Genomic DNA, 19183 nt, shown 5'->3' on the forward strand with positions numbered 1-19183 from the left:
AAGCGAACTGATTGACATCTATTCTGCAGGGTTAATCAATAATCAGAATGGTTATTCATGTAATGCGTTTTTGTAGACCTTACTGAAAGCCTTAACTGCACAACAGGTAGTTACAGGGATGAAATTTCTACATCACTGTCGTCCTCAGGAGATAATATTTTTTAACAAATCCGAAGTATTGTGCTCCCATTGTTGGGGTAGTGTGGTGGTAGCTGACTGTCATATGTCTTGATAAAGTTTCGAAGTTTGAAACTAAGTAATAAACCCAAGTTCATTATGTGTACTGCCAACTTCCCTCACTACTTTTTAAGTAAAAATGTGATTGCTGATATTTTTCCTTTACCTATTGATATTTCAAAATCCAAAGTCTGGGAAGCTTTGCCGTGGTGGGAAATGCAGCTGTCCCAGGGAACTAATCATGCCTAATGTTTATTTTTTCAGTATAACCGTATGCAGAGGTGAAAATATAAATGTTCACTGAAGTCAGCACTCCAACTTCTTTCAAAGAGTAGATGTTACACTAATTTAAACTTGCATCCTGCCTCACAGTGATGTGTAAAACCTTTGCTGTTCTTAAAAGCTAGCTATTCTGATACAGAAGTTAAGAAGGCTTCTTTTTGCATTGCGATTCAAAAAAACTTCCTGATGTCTTTTAACACACTGTTGTAATAGAAGCCTTTATAGGGAGACATGTTGATGAGAACAGTCTTGGATAAATGCTGATTAATCAAACGGCAAATAGTCTTAAGAAGTATCTTTCTGAATAATTTAATTTTAAAAGTGTACGGAGTAATTCTGCTATGATCAACGTTTTTTCACACTTGCTTTAAAACTACATGTTGCAAAATTTCAAGAGAAAGTTATAGTTCTCACTGGAGTGAGAATCTTTTTTTTTAGTTAATCTGTCAAATGTACTTATGGAGGAGCTTGTAATTTTGTTTTCCCTTTGTTCTATTTTAGAATACAGTTTTGGTTTTTTTTTTCTTAAGTTGTGGAATTGCTATCTAATGTGAGTGTATGATTCTGAAGCTGTGATACAACTAGTATGATGAGTCTCTTTTCCCAAGTTGGTTTTTTTTTTTTTTTTTTAAATTTTCATAAAGGTTTTATTATTTCAGTTGAGAAAGGATGGAAAAAGAGTTATCTGTCAGTTGGGGTACTGCCCTGAAATACTAATAAAGATATCTTAATGTTGACATTGTTTCTGGTTTGGGTAGAAATGAGGCAGCTAAAACATATGTAGTTCTTAAACGGAACAAATCTAACATTGTGAAGTAGAACCTCCCTAATGAAGTATCTTTTGAGTGAGTGAAACAAAGACTATAGACATATTAGAGGTGAATCTACTGAGTATTTTTAAAGAAATTTTCTGAAGCAGAGCCTTTATGTGTTTCAGTGAAGATACAGATGGTTGGTGATAACTGCAAGTTTGAGTATGCTCTGAGATTCTAAGTGCTGTCTTTGCCACTTCAGGAAGACCTGGGGGTTTTGGGTGATTTGGAGGTGTTCTTTTTTTGTTAGAAGATGCTAAACACCTTCTGAGAATTGAATGACATTGTTTGGTCTCCAAACTGTTAGTTGAAAATTCAAGCTGCTAAGATAGGTGTTGGTTAAAACTGCCCTAATAGACCTAAAGTTAAACAACATTTTTCATAAGTCCTCTTGTGACTTTTTATTTTCAAGGGCATTTAATAAAAAAATAAAAGAAGAAAAATTACACTTCCTTGCTGCTTTGATACAGAAGTGGAGGCATCAGTTTATTTCTGTGAAATGCTGAGGCTAATTTAGATCCAAACCTTATATTTAATGAGGGTGAGAATATGTAAAAGTAAACACAGAGAAATAATTTTTATTTGGATCAGAAAATTTCTGTAGAAAGCTGTGAGAATTTCATTCTTATGGCAAAGAAATTGGCACTCTGTTTAAGCTTATTATGTTAGCAGGAAAATGTGACTGAAGTTAAAGCGATGAAACTCAAAGAAACCAGACTGGTGTGAACTGTGATTTTTTGCTGGTTATCAAAAGCAGACCAGATATGTACCTAAACCTATGGGTGTTTATAGTTGAGGTTAGTGGGTCCTTGTGTTGCTTGGTTAGCAAGAGGAAAACTCAGGAACAACACTAAACACAGCAGCTGTATTTTATTTTCAAATTAAATTCATATTAAAATTCAGTCATTCTTGTACCAGATTAAATCTTCAGGTAACAAGACTTCAAAATTCTGGAAGATAATGCTCAAGCTTTTAAAGAGTCATTAACCACTTCCTTATTATTATCCACAGCTTTCTGGCTCAGAAGCCTTTTTGAATTTTTTTATTATTATTTTTATTCTACAGAGAATTACATAGTTTACCTTTTCCTGTCCTTGCTTTATAAATACCTGTTTTTAACCCACTTTGAGTTACGTGCTTGTGGAAAACATGTAGTATAGCCTAGTGTGAATGAAGTTCACTCCCCAATCTTCTTTACTACTACTGTCTGATATAATCAGAAATGGAAATCATCTATCACAATCAGAAACATGAAAATAGAGAAATATAAATAAATCTCCTAGTTTCCCTAGCAGCTGTCAAATTGCTCTTCATTTGATTTAATCTTTAGTCAAGAAAATTAATCTGCTTTGTGTACCCTGTCTGGGGAGATAAGCAGTTGATTTGGGTTCTATCAGGGAGTATTTATCAGTTTTTCTGCTGAACTAATCCTGTGTTAAGTGATAAGCACAAGTGTGTGTTTGTCAGCTTCTAAAGGATATTGTGATTAAATGAAATCTTGTATCAAAACATGAGGATGAGAGTTAGTTATATTATAAAATGATGCCTGCAGCTCCTGTTTCAAGGTACAGTTCTTAATTCTTTTGCACCCGTTAACTGTTGCATGTAATTGCACTCTAGCTTTTGGTTTTCCTGCTTTTGACCATTGTATATATTTTGTACTGTTAGTTTCATTTGGTGCTGTATATTTTTAACTAAAGAGTATATTTAAGAGACCTTTTTTCCTTTTTTTTTCTCATTTCAGCATGTGAAAATTGTGCCTATTTCTTCAGGTCTGTGGACGTGAGTTTTACATTGGAGTTAGAGGCAGCATTTTTGACACACTTTGCAGAGTGGGTAGGTGAAAAAAGATTTTGACTGCTCCTGTTGATACCACTCTTCCTTGCTCTTGCTGTTTCCCTCCTGGCTGAAGTTGTTCAAACTCAGGTCTGCTGCCAAAAGAGCAGCACCATCCTCAACAGTGCATTTCTGCACCTCCCTCATAGTGTAGCAACTGTCATATGTGAAATGCATGGTAAAATAAATTATTCTGGTACCAGGCTGCCTGGCAGTTGTTAGTCACTGCAGTGAGAGCAGTGAAAACAGAATGGTGAGGAATGACATGACTACCTTTGCTCACTGCAGCCATAGATCAGCTTAAAATGACCAGGAAACCACACCCTGAACTTCTTGTGAAAGCCAGTGGAATGAATGCTCATATGATTCAATAAACCAACCATTATCTCTGCAATTAACTTTCTTAATCACACTGAACTACTAGTAATTTAACTTGGTGCCATTCTTACTCATTAAAAGACATGGTGTATTACAATGGCATTTGAAGTCAAGGAGAAGATAAATCATTCTTTCTGCACAGTGAGTAGTAGAAGCGAAGGAATCAGAATTGTGTTTGCATGTGTACACTGTGTGAAAGTGTGCATGCTTCACACAAGCACACAAGTGGATGGTGGGCTCAGTGCTCTCTCTTAGGATTTTACCATTTAAATGAGACAATACTGTTATCTTGGAAGGAGGATTGCATTAATCATGGGAATAACAATGATCCAAAAGCAGTTCACATATAGGCAGAAATCAAATCTTAACATGTTGTCTGCTTTGGGTGGGACCAGACTATATGTCAGAATTGGGGAATAGTAACCTTTTCCTTGTATGTAAGTTGCATGGTAGCTACAACTGAAGTACATGAGAAGGATGTAACAAAATTTTAGAGTATTTCTCCAGCTTTTGATCCAGATTAGTAGGTAGTTCCTAGACTGCACTACTTTGGAAAAGACAATGAATATTTTTAAAGCAAGAATTCAAGGCACATTTTTGCACATGTCCAGAGTGATAACATACTTCAAGGGCTGCATTTGAATGTGTAAATTATGCTTCAACACTTTGAGATACAGACTCCTATCTTAAAGGTCTTTTCCAACCTAAATGATTCTATGATTCTCTGTGTCTTCAGGCTTTTAACCACAGTGTTTTCTAGGCTAAGAACAAATATTGTTTGGCAGTCAGTATGAAATGCATGATGCAGTGATCCCAAAGACCACTAAAAATGAAAAGAATACATCATCCAAGTATTTTATTGACTGGTAACATTAAGAGGTGACATAGTTCAATTAATAAATTACATTTAATCCCTCTTGTTACATTTAGGCCTTTATCTTCCTGATTGTGCTCAGCTTAATTAGGATTTTCTCTATTTTTTTTTTTCCATTTCTGTAGGTTTTTGCTGGTTCACTTCCTCATTTTATTACACATGGTACTGAATTAATTTTCTTACTCTTTAGATTTGTCAGTTCATCTGTTTCTATTTTCTAGTCTCTAATTTGTCTTTCTTGCTTCACGTGTACAAACAAACTGTTTGTTCTGGTCTTGTGTTATCGGGAAAACTACTCATGTCTGTTCCTTCCCCTTCATCTCAGTTATCTGTCCTTTTCCCAAAACACAATCAATGTTGAAGTAATTCAGCGCACAGTTTATGACCTTGGATATGGTGGAAGCTGCAGTGCAAAACTTAGTTTCTGTGGAGAAAACTTCTAAAACTCAAAAGCAGGTGATATGCTTGTTTTTCATTTGATTTCTGTCAGTGCTAGAAACATTTTTTCTGTGTAGTAAGACCTGGTAGAGAAGCTGAGCTGTCTTAATTATCATTAGCTTGAAATTCTGTCGTAGAAGATTTTCTTTCTATATCATTTTCTTCTACTGTGTACAAATCTGCTCATAAATATACAACGGTTTTCTAAAATGTATGGAAGTACAGTTAGGTGCTTTAAAAGTGTGACAGTAACTTGAAAATAATTCTTCATTGCTGAACCTTTCCTGCAGTGTTCCATAACATACTGTCTGTAGGGAAATCAGTTTGTTCATGCTAATTTTTGTCTTGCCATCACATAAAATAAGTTTCAACTGTATGTGTGTATATTTATATGTATGTACAGTAATGAGACTTCTATGTAAAGAAAATGGTCACTCTGTCTGTACTGTTCCTTTGTAGCTTCTGCTCCATATAACCTGTTTTTGGTATGGTTGCTCTCCGTAGGGCTGAGGGTTGGATGATAAATGCAGTCTTTGGTGTAGAATCTTTAAGTAACAAAATTATAATTCATTAGAAATATTTTATTTTTGTGAATTTTATTTTGGACGTATTTTTAGTCCATGTCTGTAGCAAGTGTAGCATAGTGTGTTGGGAAGGATGTCTCTCAGAGAAGCTATTTCTCATGTTACTGGTTGCCATTTCAGTGTGTACCTTAAAATATAAGGAGAGCAACTCAGAACACATACCAAAAGCAATGTCTCAGCAGGATCCAGGGTTCTAAAAGCAATCCAAAGACTAGATTTGAACCGTCCTAGACTGAAAAGCGTTGGTCATTCAATTTTCAACCAAACAGTCAAATTTAAAACTGTAGACTTTCCAAAGGTGGTAACTTGTTTAATAACCATATTTTGTAAAGCACGGAGAATCAACAGGGTGCATGGATTTAATTATTGATAAAATTTGGGAGTTGTGTTCTTCTCAAAGTCATGTTTCTTGCATAGCTTGTTGTATGTTTTACTGTTAAATCACTTCACAATATATTCAATCAGGGAAAAGTAATTTTTTTTACCAACTAACTGGTGTGTTCCATTGAGAGGTGGAAGAACTGAAGACTATTGGAGGATATATCACTGTGAAGTAAAACTGAAGGGAAAAGTTCATGTTGTGTGACTTATGTCGTATTTAGATGAAGGAATGAGCAAGGAGAAGAACTTGTCCAAGTGTATGGAAAAGATGAACCATTCATTTCCACAAAAGATGCATGTTTTTTGGATATGGGGGAGAAAAAAGAGGGGTTTATTGATGCTGTGCTATCTCCTGAGTCTGCCAAAAGGCTAAGATTATGACTTTTCCCTCTTTTATGCAACTAGTGTATTAATATGGAAGCTTTCATATAAAGCAAGATCTTTACAGGGGCTAGTTTATTACTTATTTTTCCAAAAGATGGAGTGGAGGTGGGCCTGAGAAACACAGACCACTGCATGACAGAATTTCTTAGTGTGAGAAACTGATAAGAAACTTTGCTAAGGAAGCAGAGAGGAAACCAAATACTCATGAGACGGAAAGGACAAAAACTGTGGGGTTCATCGGTATGACTGTATTTTCCTTACGTACAACACTACTCTCTTAGAAAGTATTAAGGAGTAAATAAAAATTCAACTTGTAAATAGGAATATTGAATCTGTTGTTGATCTTGAGGCAAATCTTTCACCTGCTAGAACAAGAGCTTGTTCAATTCATAGGTGATACACATAATCAAAAACACTTATTACTTTCCAACCTCTCTACTTTAAGTGTGAAAATTTTAGAGCTTTTAGTCCTAGATTTAAATGATTGTATGTGCATGTGAATTTTCCTTTTAAAAAAAAAATTAAAATTCCTCTCTTTTGGATGAGATCTTTAATTATGAAGCAGAAAATTCAATAGTCAAAAATGATACAGTCAAGAACATGTGTCTTTAGAGTGTCACAGTTAAGTTGAGACTGGAAAGATTTTTTTTAAAACTATTTGTAAGGCTTTGAAAATTGATAAATTAGTAAAGCAGTTTCATGCTTTTAAGTTAAATGATTGATCACTTAAGAGTCATAACGTTTTGGTATCTTCCTATGAATCTGTGATGCTTTTTGGGCACATGGGAAGTGAGTTTCCTCCCCCCAATATTATTTTCTTAAACTGATCTGAGTATATTTAGTTCTGCCAAACAGTAGGAATCAAAGTAACAAAAGTAGGTGTCTTTTATCCTGCAAGGTAGAGCAGCTGATAAACACTGTATCCTGGAATTTTTCTGTTTTCAGAAGGAACTAGAGTAAAAAATGAATGCCAAAAGGGATGCTTCAGATAACAGCTTTGCAGAAATTTTGATTGGTATTGTAATCCACCTAGTTGTTTTCTTTCTCTTTCTTCATGCTGTGCAAGTTAAACTATTTCCTTTGCAGGAGGAAAGAAAATAATCCACAGTTCATCACTTTTTTACTTTTATCACAGTGGGTTTTTTTCTTCCTTTAACCCATTTTACCTTTGCATAATTTGCTAACATCTTTCAGTCTTTTTTTCCTTTTTCTTTCTTTTTTCAAAATTTTTTATATGTGTTATTATATAGTGTAAGTGTTGATACGGATCTCTTAGCAATTGATTTAAATGGAAGAATCTCTTTTATAGCCTTTCACACACACTAGTATTTTTGTTAAAACCCCCTCCTGGATTTTGTTGTTACGATATTGTTTGGCATTAGTGTCATGGTGTTGTTCTGTTTCTTTCAGCTTTACTTTCTGTATTTTAACCTTTAAAAAAAAGTAAAAACCAGATTGTCTAGTTATGGTACTTTATACGGCTGGCCAAAACACTTTGCTTCTGGCCAAATTCAAGAGAGACAGCTTACTGTTGGTATATTTGGGATCCTGATATTTAGAGCATGACTTGTGCGTGGTAAAGTATAAAATGATGCAAAACCCTACACAGTGTGGCATTGTATAGATACATTTGTGATTTTTAAGTATAAATCCCTTAAATTTGAAGTCAAGCATCTTCATCTACACAGTACTTCATTCTGTATAGTGTTTATTTAGAGATATGTTCCCATATTCACTTGCTTATTAAGAATTAGAATGAAAACTTTTAGTAAGGATTGTGTTGACTGTTCTATTGATAACTTGAAAAAGATATATAAGTAAAAAAACTGGTTAAGTCCTGAGGAAAACCTAATCTTCACATATTTAAGGCATAAGGTAGCTAGGAAGCATAGATATCAATCTTTGTTTTTAGAAAATTTTATATTTATACTATTGGAAATTACATCACATATGATGATATCACAAGGGAAAGCAGTCGTCTTTGATGACAGTTTCAAAGAAAGCTCTGTCTCTGTGTTATGATGCCTGCTGGATCTCTGGAATACTCAAAATGGTATATGCATTACTGTGCTTTTGGATGAGCTTAAAGTCTTCACACTGAGTAGAGGTATTTCTGTCTTTAAGAATGAAAATTTTATATACATTAGAAAACTAATTGTCACTCTTAATTTTACAGCTCTTGATAATCACATGCTCAAGGTTGCTTTTGCATATTTTGCATCTTTCAAGAGGAAAATGTTATTTCCCTATGTTCTTGCCCTGTATCTAGCAAAAATGCAAAGTATGTAATGTTTTTCTCTTGAGCATTTTAATTACTGTTACATAACTCTTTGAAAGTGTGCAGTTACCAGTTACTTGTTACTAGTACAGGAGGGAGCTTCAGTAGTTGACAGCAGATGCAGTGGAGCAAGCTGTGTTGCTGGCAGAGCCAGTGAGCATTCAAGCCTACAGAAGCGCAGCTATCAGTGCTAAGACAGTGCTTCTAGGGTGACTGGCGATCAGCAGCTTGAGCCTGTGTTTGGGGGAGTGTCTTCATAGCAGAGGAAGGGAGGCCAGCTATGTGATTTATTGAGTTATGATCACTGCCTCTCATTTCCTTCTTCTTCAGCTTACTGAAATGGTAGGCTTTATCTATGTAAGGTCAGTTTATTTTTAATACAAGTACATGGTTTTGAAATTTCCCGTAGTTTGGCTCCACTTTCTTTGAAATCTTTATTTTTGGCGCCAACACCATTGTACTTCACATTAAATCCCCATTTTGGAAGTAGGAGCTGCATCCCCTTTGCAAACATGAAAGAGGAAGAAAGAGTAAAGGAATATAGCAATTATCTAGAGACATGCAGCAGATGTAGAAGATAATGGAAATTTTCACTCTTCTCATGACCCTTAGCTTTTGTTTTCACAGTCAGATTCCATAAAAATTAATAAAGTATGCAGTAGAAAAGTTGGTTTAAATATAACAATGGTTAGTCAGTAGTATAGCTTGAAATTGTCATGTTTTGAAATTTGCCCTTTTGAGGCAAATTTCAAGTAATTTGTTTGTTTTGCTGTGTAGAATCCTGTGGAAAAATGTGCAGTTTTAATTTATGTGCATGGAGAGAGGTGCTTTTTGAATTATTTCTCCTTAAAATTGCCCATGATCTTTTTTCATAATGAAACCTGTGATAATATTCTTCCTTATTGTTGACTTTAAAAAAATAACGGGATAGAAAGATGACTAGCTAAATTCTAGGAAAATCATCAGTACAAATATAAGTTTCTCTGGAACTATTTCATTTCTAATTAATTAAACTGTACTGAAGAATTTGTGACTTCTAGAAAAAAAAAGGAAGAAAATAGTGCAGTTGAAAGCAGAAGGGAGAGTAATAAGGGTCTTACAGGATTTTTTTAAAAATTAAAAGATTGTTTGTAGGATTCAGTGATTCCAGAAGTAACGCCACACCTGCCATAGTTTTTACACATGGACATGTTCTAAAGAAGGATTTTGCAGTAGTAGACTTATGCTTCTGTTTCCAACTATAGGTGATTCACAAAGGTTTTAGAAACCTTTGTGACTGAGTTGCTGACTTTCAGTTACTTTCAGATAATGCATTCATGTGCTATGAATGCAGAAGGTTTTATCCTGGAATTGCAGAATCATTAGCATAAATTATATCAGAATTTTAAATATCGTAGAAGAGCTAGAGTAGTTTCAGGACAGGCACCTGCTGCTGTAGTCAGTTATGTAATATGCTGTATTTAGTCAGGGAAATTGATCTGGTAGGTACAGAAGAATACTTTGTTTCATTAATCTGTCACTGAGTGCCACACTTTGTGGTGGCCTCTTATTGGACTGTTCATTCAGTGCTATAGATGTTAACCTGTTTTTAAAGAAAAGTCGAGGATCAAGCTAAGATTCCTAAGTTACCGGTTTCTAGTTCTTACTCATTAATACAAGGAAAGAATAAACTTAATCAAGCGGCAGCTGTTCCATTGCCCTTGCTTTACCCATCACCAAGTAATAATCCCCAAAAAATGCAAAAATGCTGCCTTGAAGTAGGAGAGGTGGAAAGACTTATGGCATAAAAAAGGGAGTCTTAAGATGTTAGGAGATGATTAATGTGTTTGGAATGAATGCAGGAATAGAGGAGGATGTTGCAGCCTTGGTTTGGTAGCTGTCCTTGCTCTGAACAATTCCATGTACCTTCTTTACCACAGTCTGAAAAAAGGAATATTCACTATGAAATTGGTACAATCCTGGCACACGGAAGGCAGGTGCTACTTTCTGTCAGATAGGCTTTGTGCTGGAAGAAGTGTTTTTATCAGGGAAGGGTTAGGCAGCATGATTACTTGGCCTGCCTCCCTGTTCGCTTCACAGTGTGGCCTCACAGAGAACTGGTGCGAGCAGCTTGCTGAGGTTAAGCAGCTGTCTTACCCCACACAGCTGTGCTGTGAAAACTGAAATGGGTGTGATGGCACAAGGGCAGTGTGAGCTTCTGTTTCAAAGTGCTTGTCAAGTGTCCATGAACTGTGGACAAGGAAGGATGTCAAGGTATCTTTATAAGCAGGACTTGGCTGCTCTTTTGACTGTTTTTCAGCTAAATAGTGGATAACTAAGAAGTAACCAGTGGGAAACTAGCCTCTGTAGAAAGATTCATTCAGAATCCTGTAAGACATTATCTAGGGCACATTACCCTCTTGTGAGGACTTTTGCAGTACTAAGGGCCTTGCAAACTCAAAGGCCTTGCAAACCTGTTTACAAGAGCAGCCTGTAGCAGACCTTTGTCACCACATTATATACTTGCAAAGTTGCAAAGTATTAAAAATTATCTCTTTCACCTCTATGTGGGGAAGAAAGTGATTTAACAAATGGTCTTTGCAGACTGAAATATTGTAATTTCTTTGTGTATTCTATATGGGCAGATTTGTGAAAACATTGAAGAAGTGAATGTTGTCTTTTTCATTAATCCAGAATATCTCAAACATACACATTTTGTACTTCAACTTGCACAACTGCCATGGTGTCAATTTATCTTTGCAATCTTCTAGAATGTTTTTGCATTTACTTTGTTTCTGCTTTCAGTCAGTGACTGAGAAGGCTTATCATTTATAAGCTGGCTAAATAAGGAGAAGATGAAAAGCACCTTTTTAGTATTCTTGTACTTGAGAAATACTTTGGTTAGCCACCTGCAAAAACAGTGGCATTCCTAGCAGTTTTCATAAACTACGTCCTTCCAAGGGGCATGCTATAGTTAATAAATATGCTGTAGTTGTATGGGTGTGTATATAACTTAGTATTGATACAAAAAGTTGAAAATTGGAGTAGTGTTTCACTGGAGCATTCAGATAATAAAAAAAGTATAGCCAAAATCTTCAGGTAAGATTTTAAATTGTTCTATAAGAAACTAAGTTTTGTAGTCAGGGCTTAAGAGTTAGCAAGCCTAGGCCGGGCCAATTATTCTACAGTGTCTTGATTTAATGTTTGTTTTGTTCTGTTTTTAATGCAAACGTAATTAAAAGTATGTTGATTTAAAAATACTCCTTGTATTATGTTGAAGATATGAAGACAGTTTGAAATTATGATGGTTCCCTGTATTGCAAGAATCCCAAAGCTTTGTTGATCTTTTATTAAGCCAAGTTAAGCAGTTGCATGAGTGATGAGCTTGGGGTTTAAAGAGTTTTTTTTGTGTTTTGGCTGCTGCAGTGGGTTAATAGTTGTCAGTGTAACAGCAAAATCTAGGAAACTGTTTTAGGATACAGTGACTGAATGATGTGTCACTTTTAAGTACAGGTCCATGTCATGGATGAAGGTGGTACTTTGGTTTAATTTTTTTCCTGTTGAAGCTGATTTGGTTCACCATGGTGAAGCAGCAGCTCATTGTGTGCTGAAGTGAGCTACAGCTTCTGTTTTAGAGATACAGGCCAGTTACACAGAGTTGTGACACAGGTCACTGCAGCCATCTGAATTGTGTTTCTCTGTGTGTGTGCTAAAAATGGAAGAGGTTGGAAAATGTTTTCATCTGAAAATGTCTGAGGTTTTTCCTTTTTTTTTTAATACCAGCGTATATAAAATGTAATACGAAATTGTAAGAATACATGTTGGACATAGTAATACACCATGTTTTTTTTCACAGCCTTCTGGAAATCAGCAGAGATTTCTTCTGTTGAATAAATGCTAATTTAAAAACCAAATGCAAGCCTCTACAACAAGAGTTACATCAGTAGCAGTTTTTCTTCAGTAAATGAAAGGAAGGTTTGGTGTAATAAAGGATCATTAATACCTTCTACTATATCTGCACATACAGCTTTTGTTTAATAAACATTTTACAATCAAAATATGCTCTTTAGGTGAAATACCTGTGTGCCGATTTACTCAATGTACTGCTAATAGGTGAAAATTAATATCAGTATTGCATGTTAATTACCTTCTAGTATGTGTGCAAGTACAATGTGGTATGCATGACATCTAGTAACCATTTAATTGACATTTCTTTAAAACTCAGGGTTTATATTTTTTAGTTCTTGTAACGTAAAAATGATTTTGCTGTTTGCCACAATTAGATGTTGTATTTAAATATACTGTTAAGATGCAGTTTCATGGTTAAAAATAAGTCTACTGTTGCCAGAGAGGAATGAACACACTCATGTTTTCTTCCATCCCACACTAACACCTGTGCTCTTTCATGAGCAGCTAAATTTGGCTGAAAAGGTTTTTAAGCACCGTAGCCTAGTCACGGTCTTCTGTTGTGAATGACTTTCCCACACTAGGGAAGCAGCAGGAGCACATGATTAACAAGGATGAAGAGAACCTAATTGCTCCTTTAAGCACAGACCCCACATAAGCCAGTACTCTGAGCAGTGTCTTTGCAGCCAATGCGAGCCATCGAATAACTAATCTAACTCGGTTTAGAATGCTGGCAGGCTGGAGAATTGATTAATCTCATAGGAAAACTCTTGGGCACTAGACTTGATGCAAGATAAACAGTTCATGTGCATGAATATTGGACCAAGGAAAATTCAAAGTTCTCTTTCCACTAAAGTAATGAGAAGCTGTTTGGGTCAACTTATTCCATCTTGTAGAATCACTCCCTTAGTTTCTATTTTTCATTAAAAAGATTTTATGGCAAGAGTGTGGTGAAAGTTTCAGGAAACTTAACTGCCTTTTGGCGGTGTTGTGGTACATTGTTTCTTGTCGGTGTTTTGAAGCTGATACTTGGTTGGAGTATTACAGCAGTCTTGGTGAGAAAACAGATGTAACTGGAGCTAGATGCTGATTTTTTTGAATGAAGGACCTTTAATACACAAACTCTTTTCAGTAGTTAGAGCCTCAGATTGTTAACACTCCTAAAGCAAATACTTTGATCTTTGTCCTAAGAATTTGATGGTAAGTCATATGTATTTTAAAAAAAGGTACTGAAAACCAGTTTGTTTTTTTTAAATGTGCCATGAGTATGTTTAAATATGTCTCAAATTAGTTTTGCTTGAGGTCCCTTGTGTCCTGTTGTAAATGCAGACTTTACCTGTGTGGCTGTGCATTTTGAAAGTAATGTTGTATTGCAGACCCAGAGCCTGCAGCCAGCTCATTTAGTTTCTTAAGCATTTGTTATTCTTGGTTTTTTTAAAAGTGAGCTGTGGTGGGATAGATTTAAATATGAAGTGTAACACAGCTGAATTTGCTGATTTGTTGAGACATGGGGAAAAGTTATGTTGTTGGCATTTTTTTCCCAGAAAAATAAGTTCCTGGAAGTTGTGGGTAATGTATATAGGAAGGGGGTGTTCTTGGGAAGAGTAAGTAAAGCGAGTTGTTGCACTTTCATATTACCTTCCTCTGTAACAGCTTTTACTAGTAATCTTGTCTTTTATTTCTTAGTGTGGTCCTGACAAGCTTCTTCTGGTGTCAGTAACAGACCTTTTACCATGAGCAATTCTACTCCAACTACAGGTATACATTAAAAAAAAAAAATCAAAGTTCTTCAAGTGTTCTTTTTCTGCATTGTTTTTTTTCCCCCCTTTGTTGTGTGTGTGTGTGTGTGTGTATTGAGGAAGATGCAGTAAGTGTATGTTTACCTGTAGTTTTAGATCAGACAATAAGTTGAAAGTGAGAGAAAGCTGGCTACTGCTTTTGTTAGTAATACTTCCAGCATTAGGTGTACACGGAGTGTTAATGACCAGTGGTTGCATGAATTAACTTTATGTCAAATAAATTAACTAAATCATGACATTGACAATTGCCTGTCAGCACTGGTTTCCAAATAGTTTATTTTATATCAGGGCAAAGGACAGAGCACATCATCTTTTGGTAAGTGTCTAAGACTTGCTATATTTTCAGTGGCAAAGAATGAAGAGTGTGAGGAGCTAACTTGAAGATTTTTCTTTTTGATTTCTTTGACCTGCACATGTCAGGTTGCTGACATGTATATACAATATACTGCTGCTGATTAATTCAATGTGATGTCCAAATATTTCTGCTTGGCTTGAAATAACATTATCTTATAGCTCACCAGTGTAAGAGCTGAAATATATATTATTAATTAACACTGCAATGACTGATCCTTCACAGTGGAGCCTAGGTGTCTAAATGCTATAGAGGTTTTTGGGATATATTAGTAGCATTAATAATCATATAAATATAAAATGTAATGTAATTTCTATTGAAATGCATTGTTTTACCTAATACAGCTGCTTCAGCTGCAGCAGTTTCTTGTTATGTTTTGGGTTTTGGGGTTTTTTTGGTCTGGTGGGTAACATATCTAAAATGTGTACTTCTCTACCTCAGGCTACTCAGGGAATACATTTGTACCAGTCATGAATTGCAATTGTAATGAACTTCCCTTTGTACATCAGGAACCAATTTTCACTTTGTTCATAAGGCTTCTTTTGCTCTGTCTGAAAGCATTTTTACTTCTACTCAATTGAGTGTACAATAGAGGACGGTGATCACCTTTGACATGCTTTAAAGAATTGTTGAATCAGTTTTGAAATTTAGATGCTGGAAGATACAGATGGTTATCACTTTGCATCAAAATTAGTATCAAACCACAGCTGAAGAAAGAAGTATGGTTTAAAAAACTATGAAGTTTTGTATTTGAGGTGTACCTAAAGTTTTGCAAGAAAAGAAGCACTTCAATAGTTTGCCTCTTAGCTCCATTTTGTCACCTCTGACAATGTGTCAGAACCCAGAAGATACTGCTTCTTCAAGAGTCTTTCATATTAAACGAAAGGCAAAATTCATAGTAGGCTTCATTTCCTGCTTTGTTTATTCAAGCATTCCTTGACTTAGTATAAGTGAGGGACATCTTGTCCATTTTGAACCTGAAAAGTAACAAAATAGGTTGTTAGAGCTTACTAGTAATATGTCCTGTTGTGGCTTGGTACCAAAATGTATTTAATATGGTCATGTTTGTCTTAAAGTTCACATTTTTCAGAATGCATATGAGCACATGAAGCCATGAAAAATTTCTTGATGGAAAAATCAGTGCATAGGAGACCTCTCAGTTTTGCAAGTGGGATAATTGTTAAGTATGGTATGGTTTGGGCTTTGATCATCCAGCTTGAAATTATGCAGGCTTTTAGTAAAAAGACCCTCTGTAAACATCCTTATGCTGAATAACTTGCTTGAACCAGTTCTCAGATTGTATAAGAAACCTATACCAAAATCTGAAACTTCTTACAAAACTCATACAGAAATTTCTTCCCAATCTTTTGTGTTTCTCCTTGGAAGGCTGGATGCAACACATTAGGTATTAAAGCTGTCTCTCTTGCCTCCATTGCAATTGCTTCTAGAACAATATGCTTGTTCCAGATGTGGTGTTCTGCTTAAAAGTGCTCAAGGATATTGAGCAATATTCTTTAAATGCAGTCATTTACCAGTCATTGGTCACTTATCAGTCACTGACAGGATCCAAATAGGCATATGTTAAAAAAAACAAAACACTCTGGCAGTATATCAACATGGGAGACTTAAGAGTTTGTATGGATTTCATGCTGTCTTTTTCAAAGACTTTTTAAAACTTAAAATCATTTGGAACAGCAGGCTTTCTTTAATAAAGTAAAAACAAACCCCAAACCTTGAGTTAGTCACAGAAAGATAAGTTGGTAATAAAAGGAAAATTAATGTGTTACCTCCCGATTATGTCTTTCCCCTCTTCTGTGCAACTAACATTTTATAAATATCTTATGTAGGCATTTGGGGAGAGGTTACTGTCCGCCCTCTAAAAAAACCAAAACAACAGAAAACCAAAACCAAATCTCCAGAAAATAAACAAGTCCAAAGCAATGCCAAATATATCCTACCCTTCCCTTGCTGTCAAGATTTGGAAGAGTTGATGATGTCTTCTTACACTGTGCCTTTGTTAGATGTGAAATATCGTTTCTTAAGGTTCAAAGAACTATACTTAAGTCAATGTCATTGCTGAGGCATCAGTTTCTCTCCTTTAGGTTCTGATATTTACACTGTGCAATGAGTTTGTCTTTTATGCTTGTCTGTCTCCCTCCCTAAAATATTTTAGATAATGAGAAGAAGAGTAAAGGAGACAAATTGCCAGGTTCCCCTTCACGCGTCCTTCATATTCGTCATATTCCAAGTGGTGTGTCTGGAGCAGAAGTTGTTTCATTAGGTTTCCCTTTTGGCAAAGTAACCAATCTCTTGATGCTACGAGGAAAAGGACAGGTATGTAGTTTTCAATGTTTCAATAACAAGAGCAAGACTGAAGATGTGGTTCATGTTTTGATAATTTTGATCTTGTGCTTGAGTGAAATGATTGCAACAATGTCTAAATATTTAATTGAAAGCAGGAGATTTTCATATTTTTAAATGTGAAAGGATGTTTTGAAATTTATTTTAAAATTTTAATTTGCTTTTGGATTAAATAATGAACTAGAAATTAGTTAATAATATTGCTAACTTTTATTTCCACTTTAAAGGAGAACATATAGATGATAAATCACTGCATTGTCACTATTGATGACATATGTCTTCAAAGAGCCTGCCTGCTTAAGTTACTAACATGCATGCTAATTTTTTGACATCTGTTTAATCTTATTAGATGTGGAAGACTAGTTTGTATCATGAAGAAACACATGAAGAAATCCTAAAAATAATAAGCATTCACTCAAAAAATTGTTTTGAGCACTGAGCAGGATCGATACACTGCATAAACTGATGGATGTTTAATGTTCTGTCCCAACTTTTTCTATCAGTATGCTTATCAGCTATCTAGGTAATAGTGCTTGGTTTCAGGAGTTTAAAAAATTGATTAGCAGTGTGGTTCTTTCAGAAGCATTGCTTTCCCGTATGTCATACTTACTCCATCTCTTCTTAAATAACACAGTGTACTTAAAATGTCAAACTTTCTAAGAAAACCCACAATTTGAATAAAGCATGCAAACAAAAATGCATTCTAATGCTGAGCAATTCAGTATTGTACTTTCACATAATCTTTCTCTAGTGAGAGTGGAATTGGGAAGAAATTATGTTTTTTTTCTATCTTACAAACAAAACCAGCACTGAAATCAGCTGTGTATTGGTTGCAGGCATTTTTGGAAATGGCTTCTGTAGATGCTGCTGTTTCTGTGGTGAACTACTACACTCCTGCTCCACCTCTTCTCCACAATCAGCCAGTTTATATTCAGTATTCCAATTACAAGGAACTTCGGACTAACAATCAACGTCATCAGGCTGTAAGTACAGTATTTCCATTTAGCAGGATATAACTGTGTGAGTTGTGTACTGTTTTTTTACTAGGGCAGAGTTAATTTCCCATATAGCAGCTTGAGACAGAAACTATTAATCTTGTGACACAAAGTATTAATATCTTCTGCTTCTTATGTTGCCCTGCCAGTGAGATGGAAGAAGATGGGAAGGGTTTCAGCTAGGACAGTTGCTTGCAACTGACCCAAGGGATATCCCATGCTGTATGGTGTTGGGCTCAACATTGAAAGCTGGGGGAAGGACAAGGAATGAGGGATGTTTAGAATTGTGGCCTTTTTCTTTCCAAGTAATTGTTACACTTGATGAAGTTCCTACTTTCTTGGAAATGTTTGAACACCTCTCTGCCAATGGGGGAGGTGTTTAAACACCTGGTTTTGCTGTACTTGCACATGCAGCTATTGCTTTGTCTGTTCAACTGTCCCTGACTGAGCACATGAGTTTTCTCAGTTCCACGCTTCCAATTCCCTCTCTCATTGTGCTAAGGGAAAGTGACTGAGCAGTTGTGTGGCACTTTGCTGCATACCAGGGTTAAACCACAGCACTAGTAAATAAACAGGCTACTCTTCTCTATGCCAGTAGACAAATTCTGATATATATAATTTCAGTAACTTTTTACAGACTGGGACTTCTCAGTATCTGTAAAATTATTGTTGAGGAGTTCAAGGTCAAAAGTAGTTCATCATGATGGTCATGAAACCAAGTGAAGGTGGCAGGAGGACTGCTTGTATGAACAAGAAGCTCCTGACTGGGCTTAAACATAAAAGAGACAGAAAAGTTGGAATCATGAACAGGTACCCAGGGGGATTATAGAGCATTATCTGAACATGCAGGGATATGTTAGGAAAGTTAAAGGCCATGTGGAGTTGTCTCTGATGAGAGATGTGAAAAGCAGCAAGTTTGGTTCCTTGAATTGTATGAGCAGTAGAAATAAGATCATTATTATTTTTAAAATATGTAGGCCTGCTGCTGAATGGGGCAGGGACAAAAGAGATGGAAAAGGCTGATGAATTACTGAGCGCCTTCTTGGCAGCCTGCAGTGGTTAAGACTTGCTCTTGGTATTATCAAGCATTTGAGAGCAGTGGAAAAGTCATGATGAAGAAAGTAGAGAAGAATCATATTAGAGAACATTTAAACTAATTGGATAAACAAAAAGTCTATGGCCCTAGTGAAATACAGTTTTGAATTCTGAGGGAGCAGATTGTTGTCATTGTGATGCCAGTGTACAATCTTGAAAATGTCATGGTAGTTGGAAAAAGTTGCTGAGGCCGAGAAAAAAGAAAATCCTTTCTTCTCCTGTCTTAAGGAAGGACAACAAGGAAGATCAGAAAAAAGATCTGGGGAACCACT

General features: G+C 35.7%; 1 protein-coding gene across 30 annotated transcripts in view; it reads left to right on the forward strand.

The window, feature by feature from the left end:
* Positions 1–19183, forward strand: part of PTBP3 (polypyrimidine tract binding protein 3) — a 45167-nt gene that overhangs the window by 928 nt on the left and 25056 nt on the right. For 20 of the 30 annotated variants that reach the window (XM_086869590.1, XM_086869598.1, XM_086869607.1 and 17 more), the window contains exons 2-5: positions 3016–3107; positions 13996–14067; positions 16634–16794; positions 17658–17804. In XM_086869590.1, the coding sequence (XP_086725716.1) occupies positions 14043–14067; positions 16634–16794; positions 17658–17804 (333 nt within the window). In that variant the 5' untranslated portion in view covers positions 3016–3107; positions 13996–14042. Of the gene's footprint in view, positions 1–3015; positions 3108–13972; positions 14068–16633; positions 16795–17657; positions 17805–19183 lie in introns of all 30 variants that reach the window. The other 10 variants (XM_086869602.1, XM_086869611.1, XM_086869601.1 and 7 more) reach the window with 2 other exon arrangements.

Source organism: Cyanistes caeruleus, chromosome Z (genome assembly GCF_971803275.1).
Source record: "Cyanistes caeruleus chromosome Z, bCyaCae1.hap1.1, whole genome shotgun sequence".
NCBI lineage: Eukaryota > Metazoa > Chordata > Aves > Passeriformes > Paridae > Cyanistes > Cyanistes caeruleus.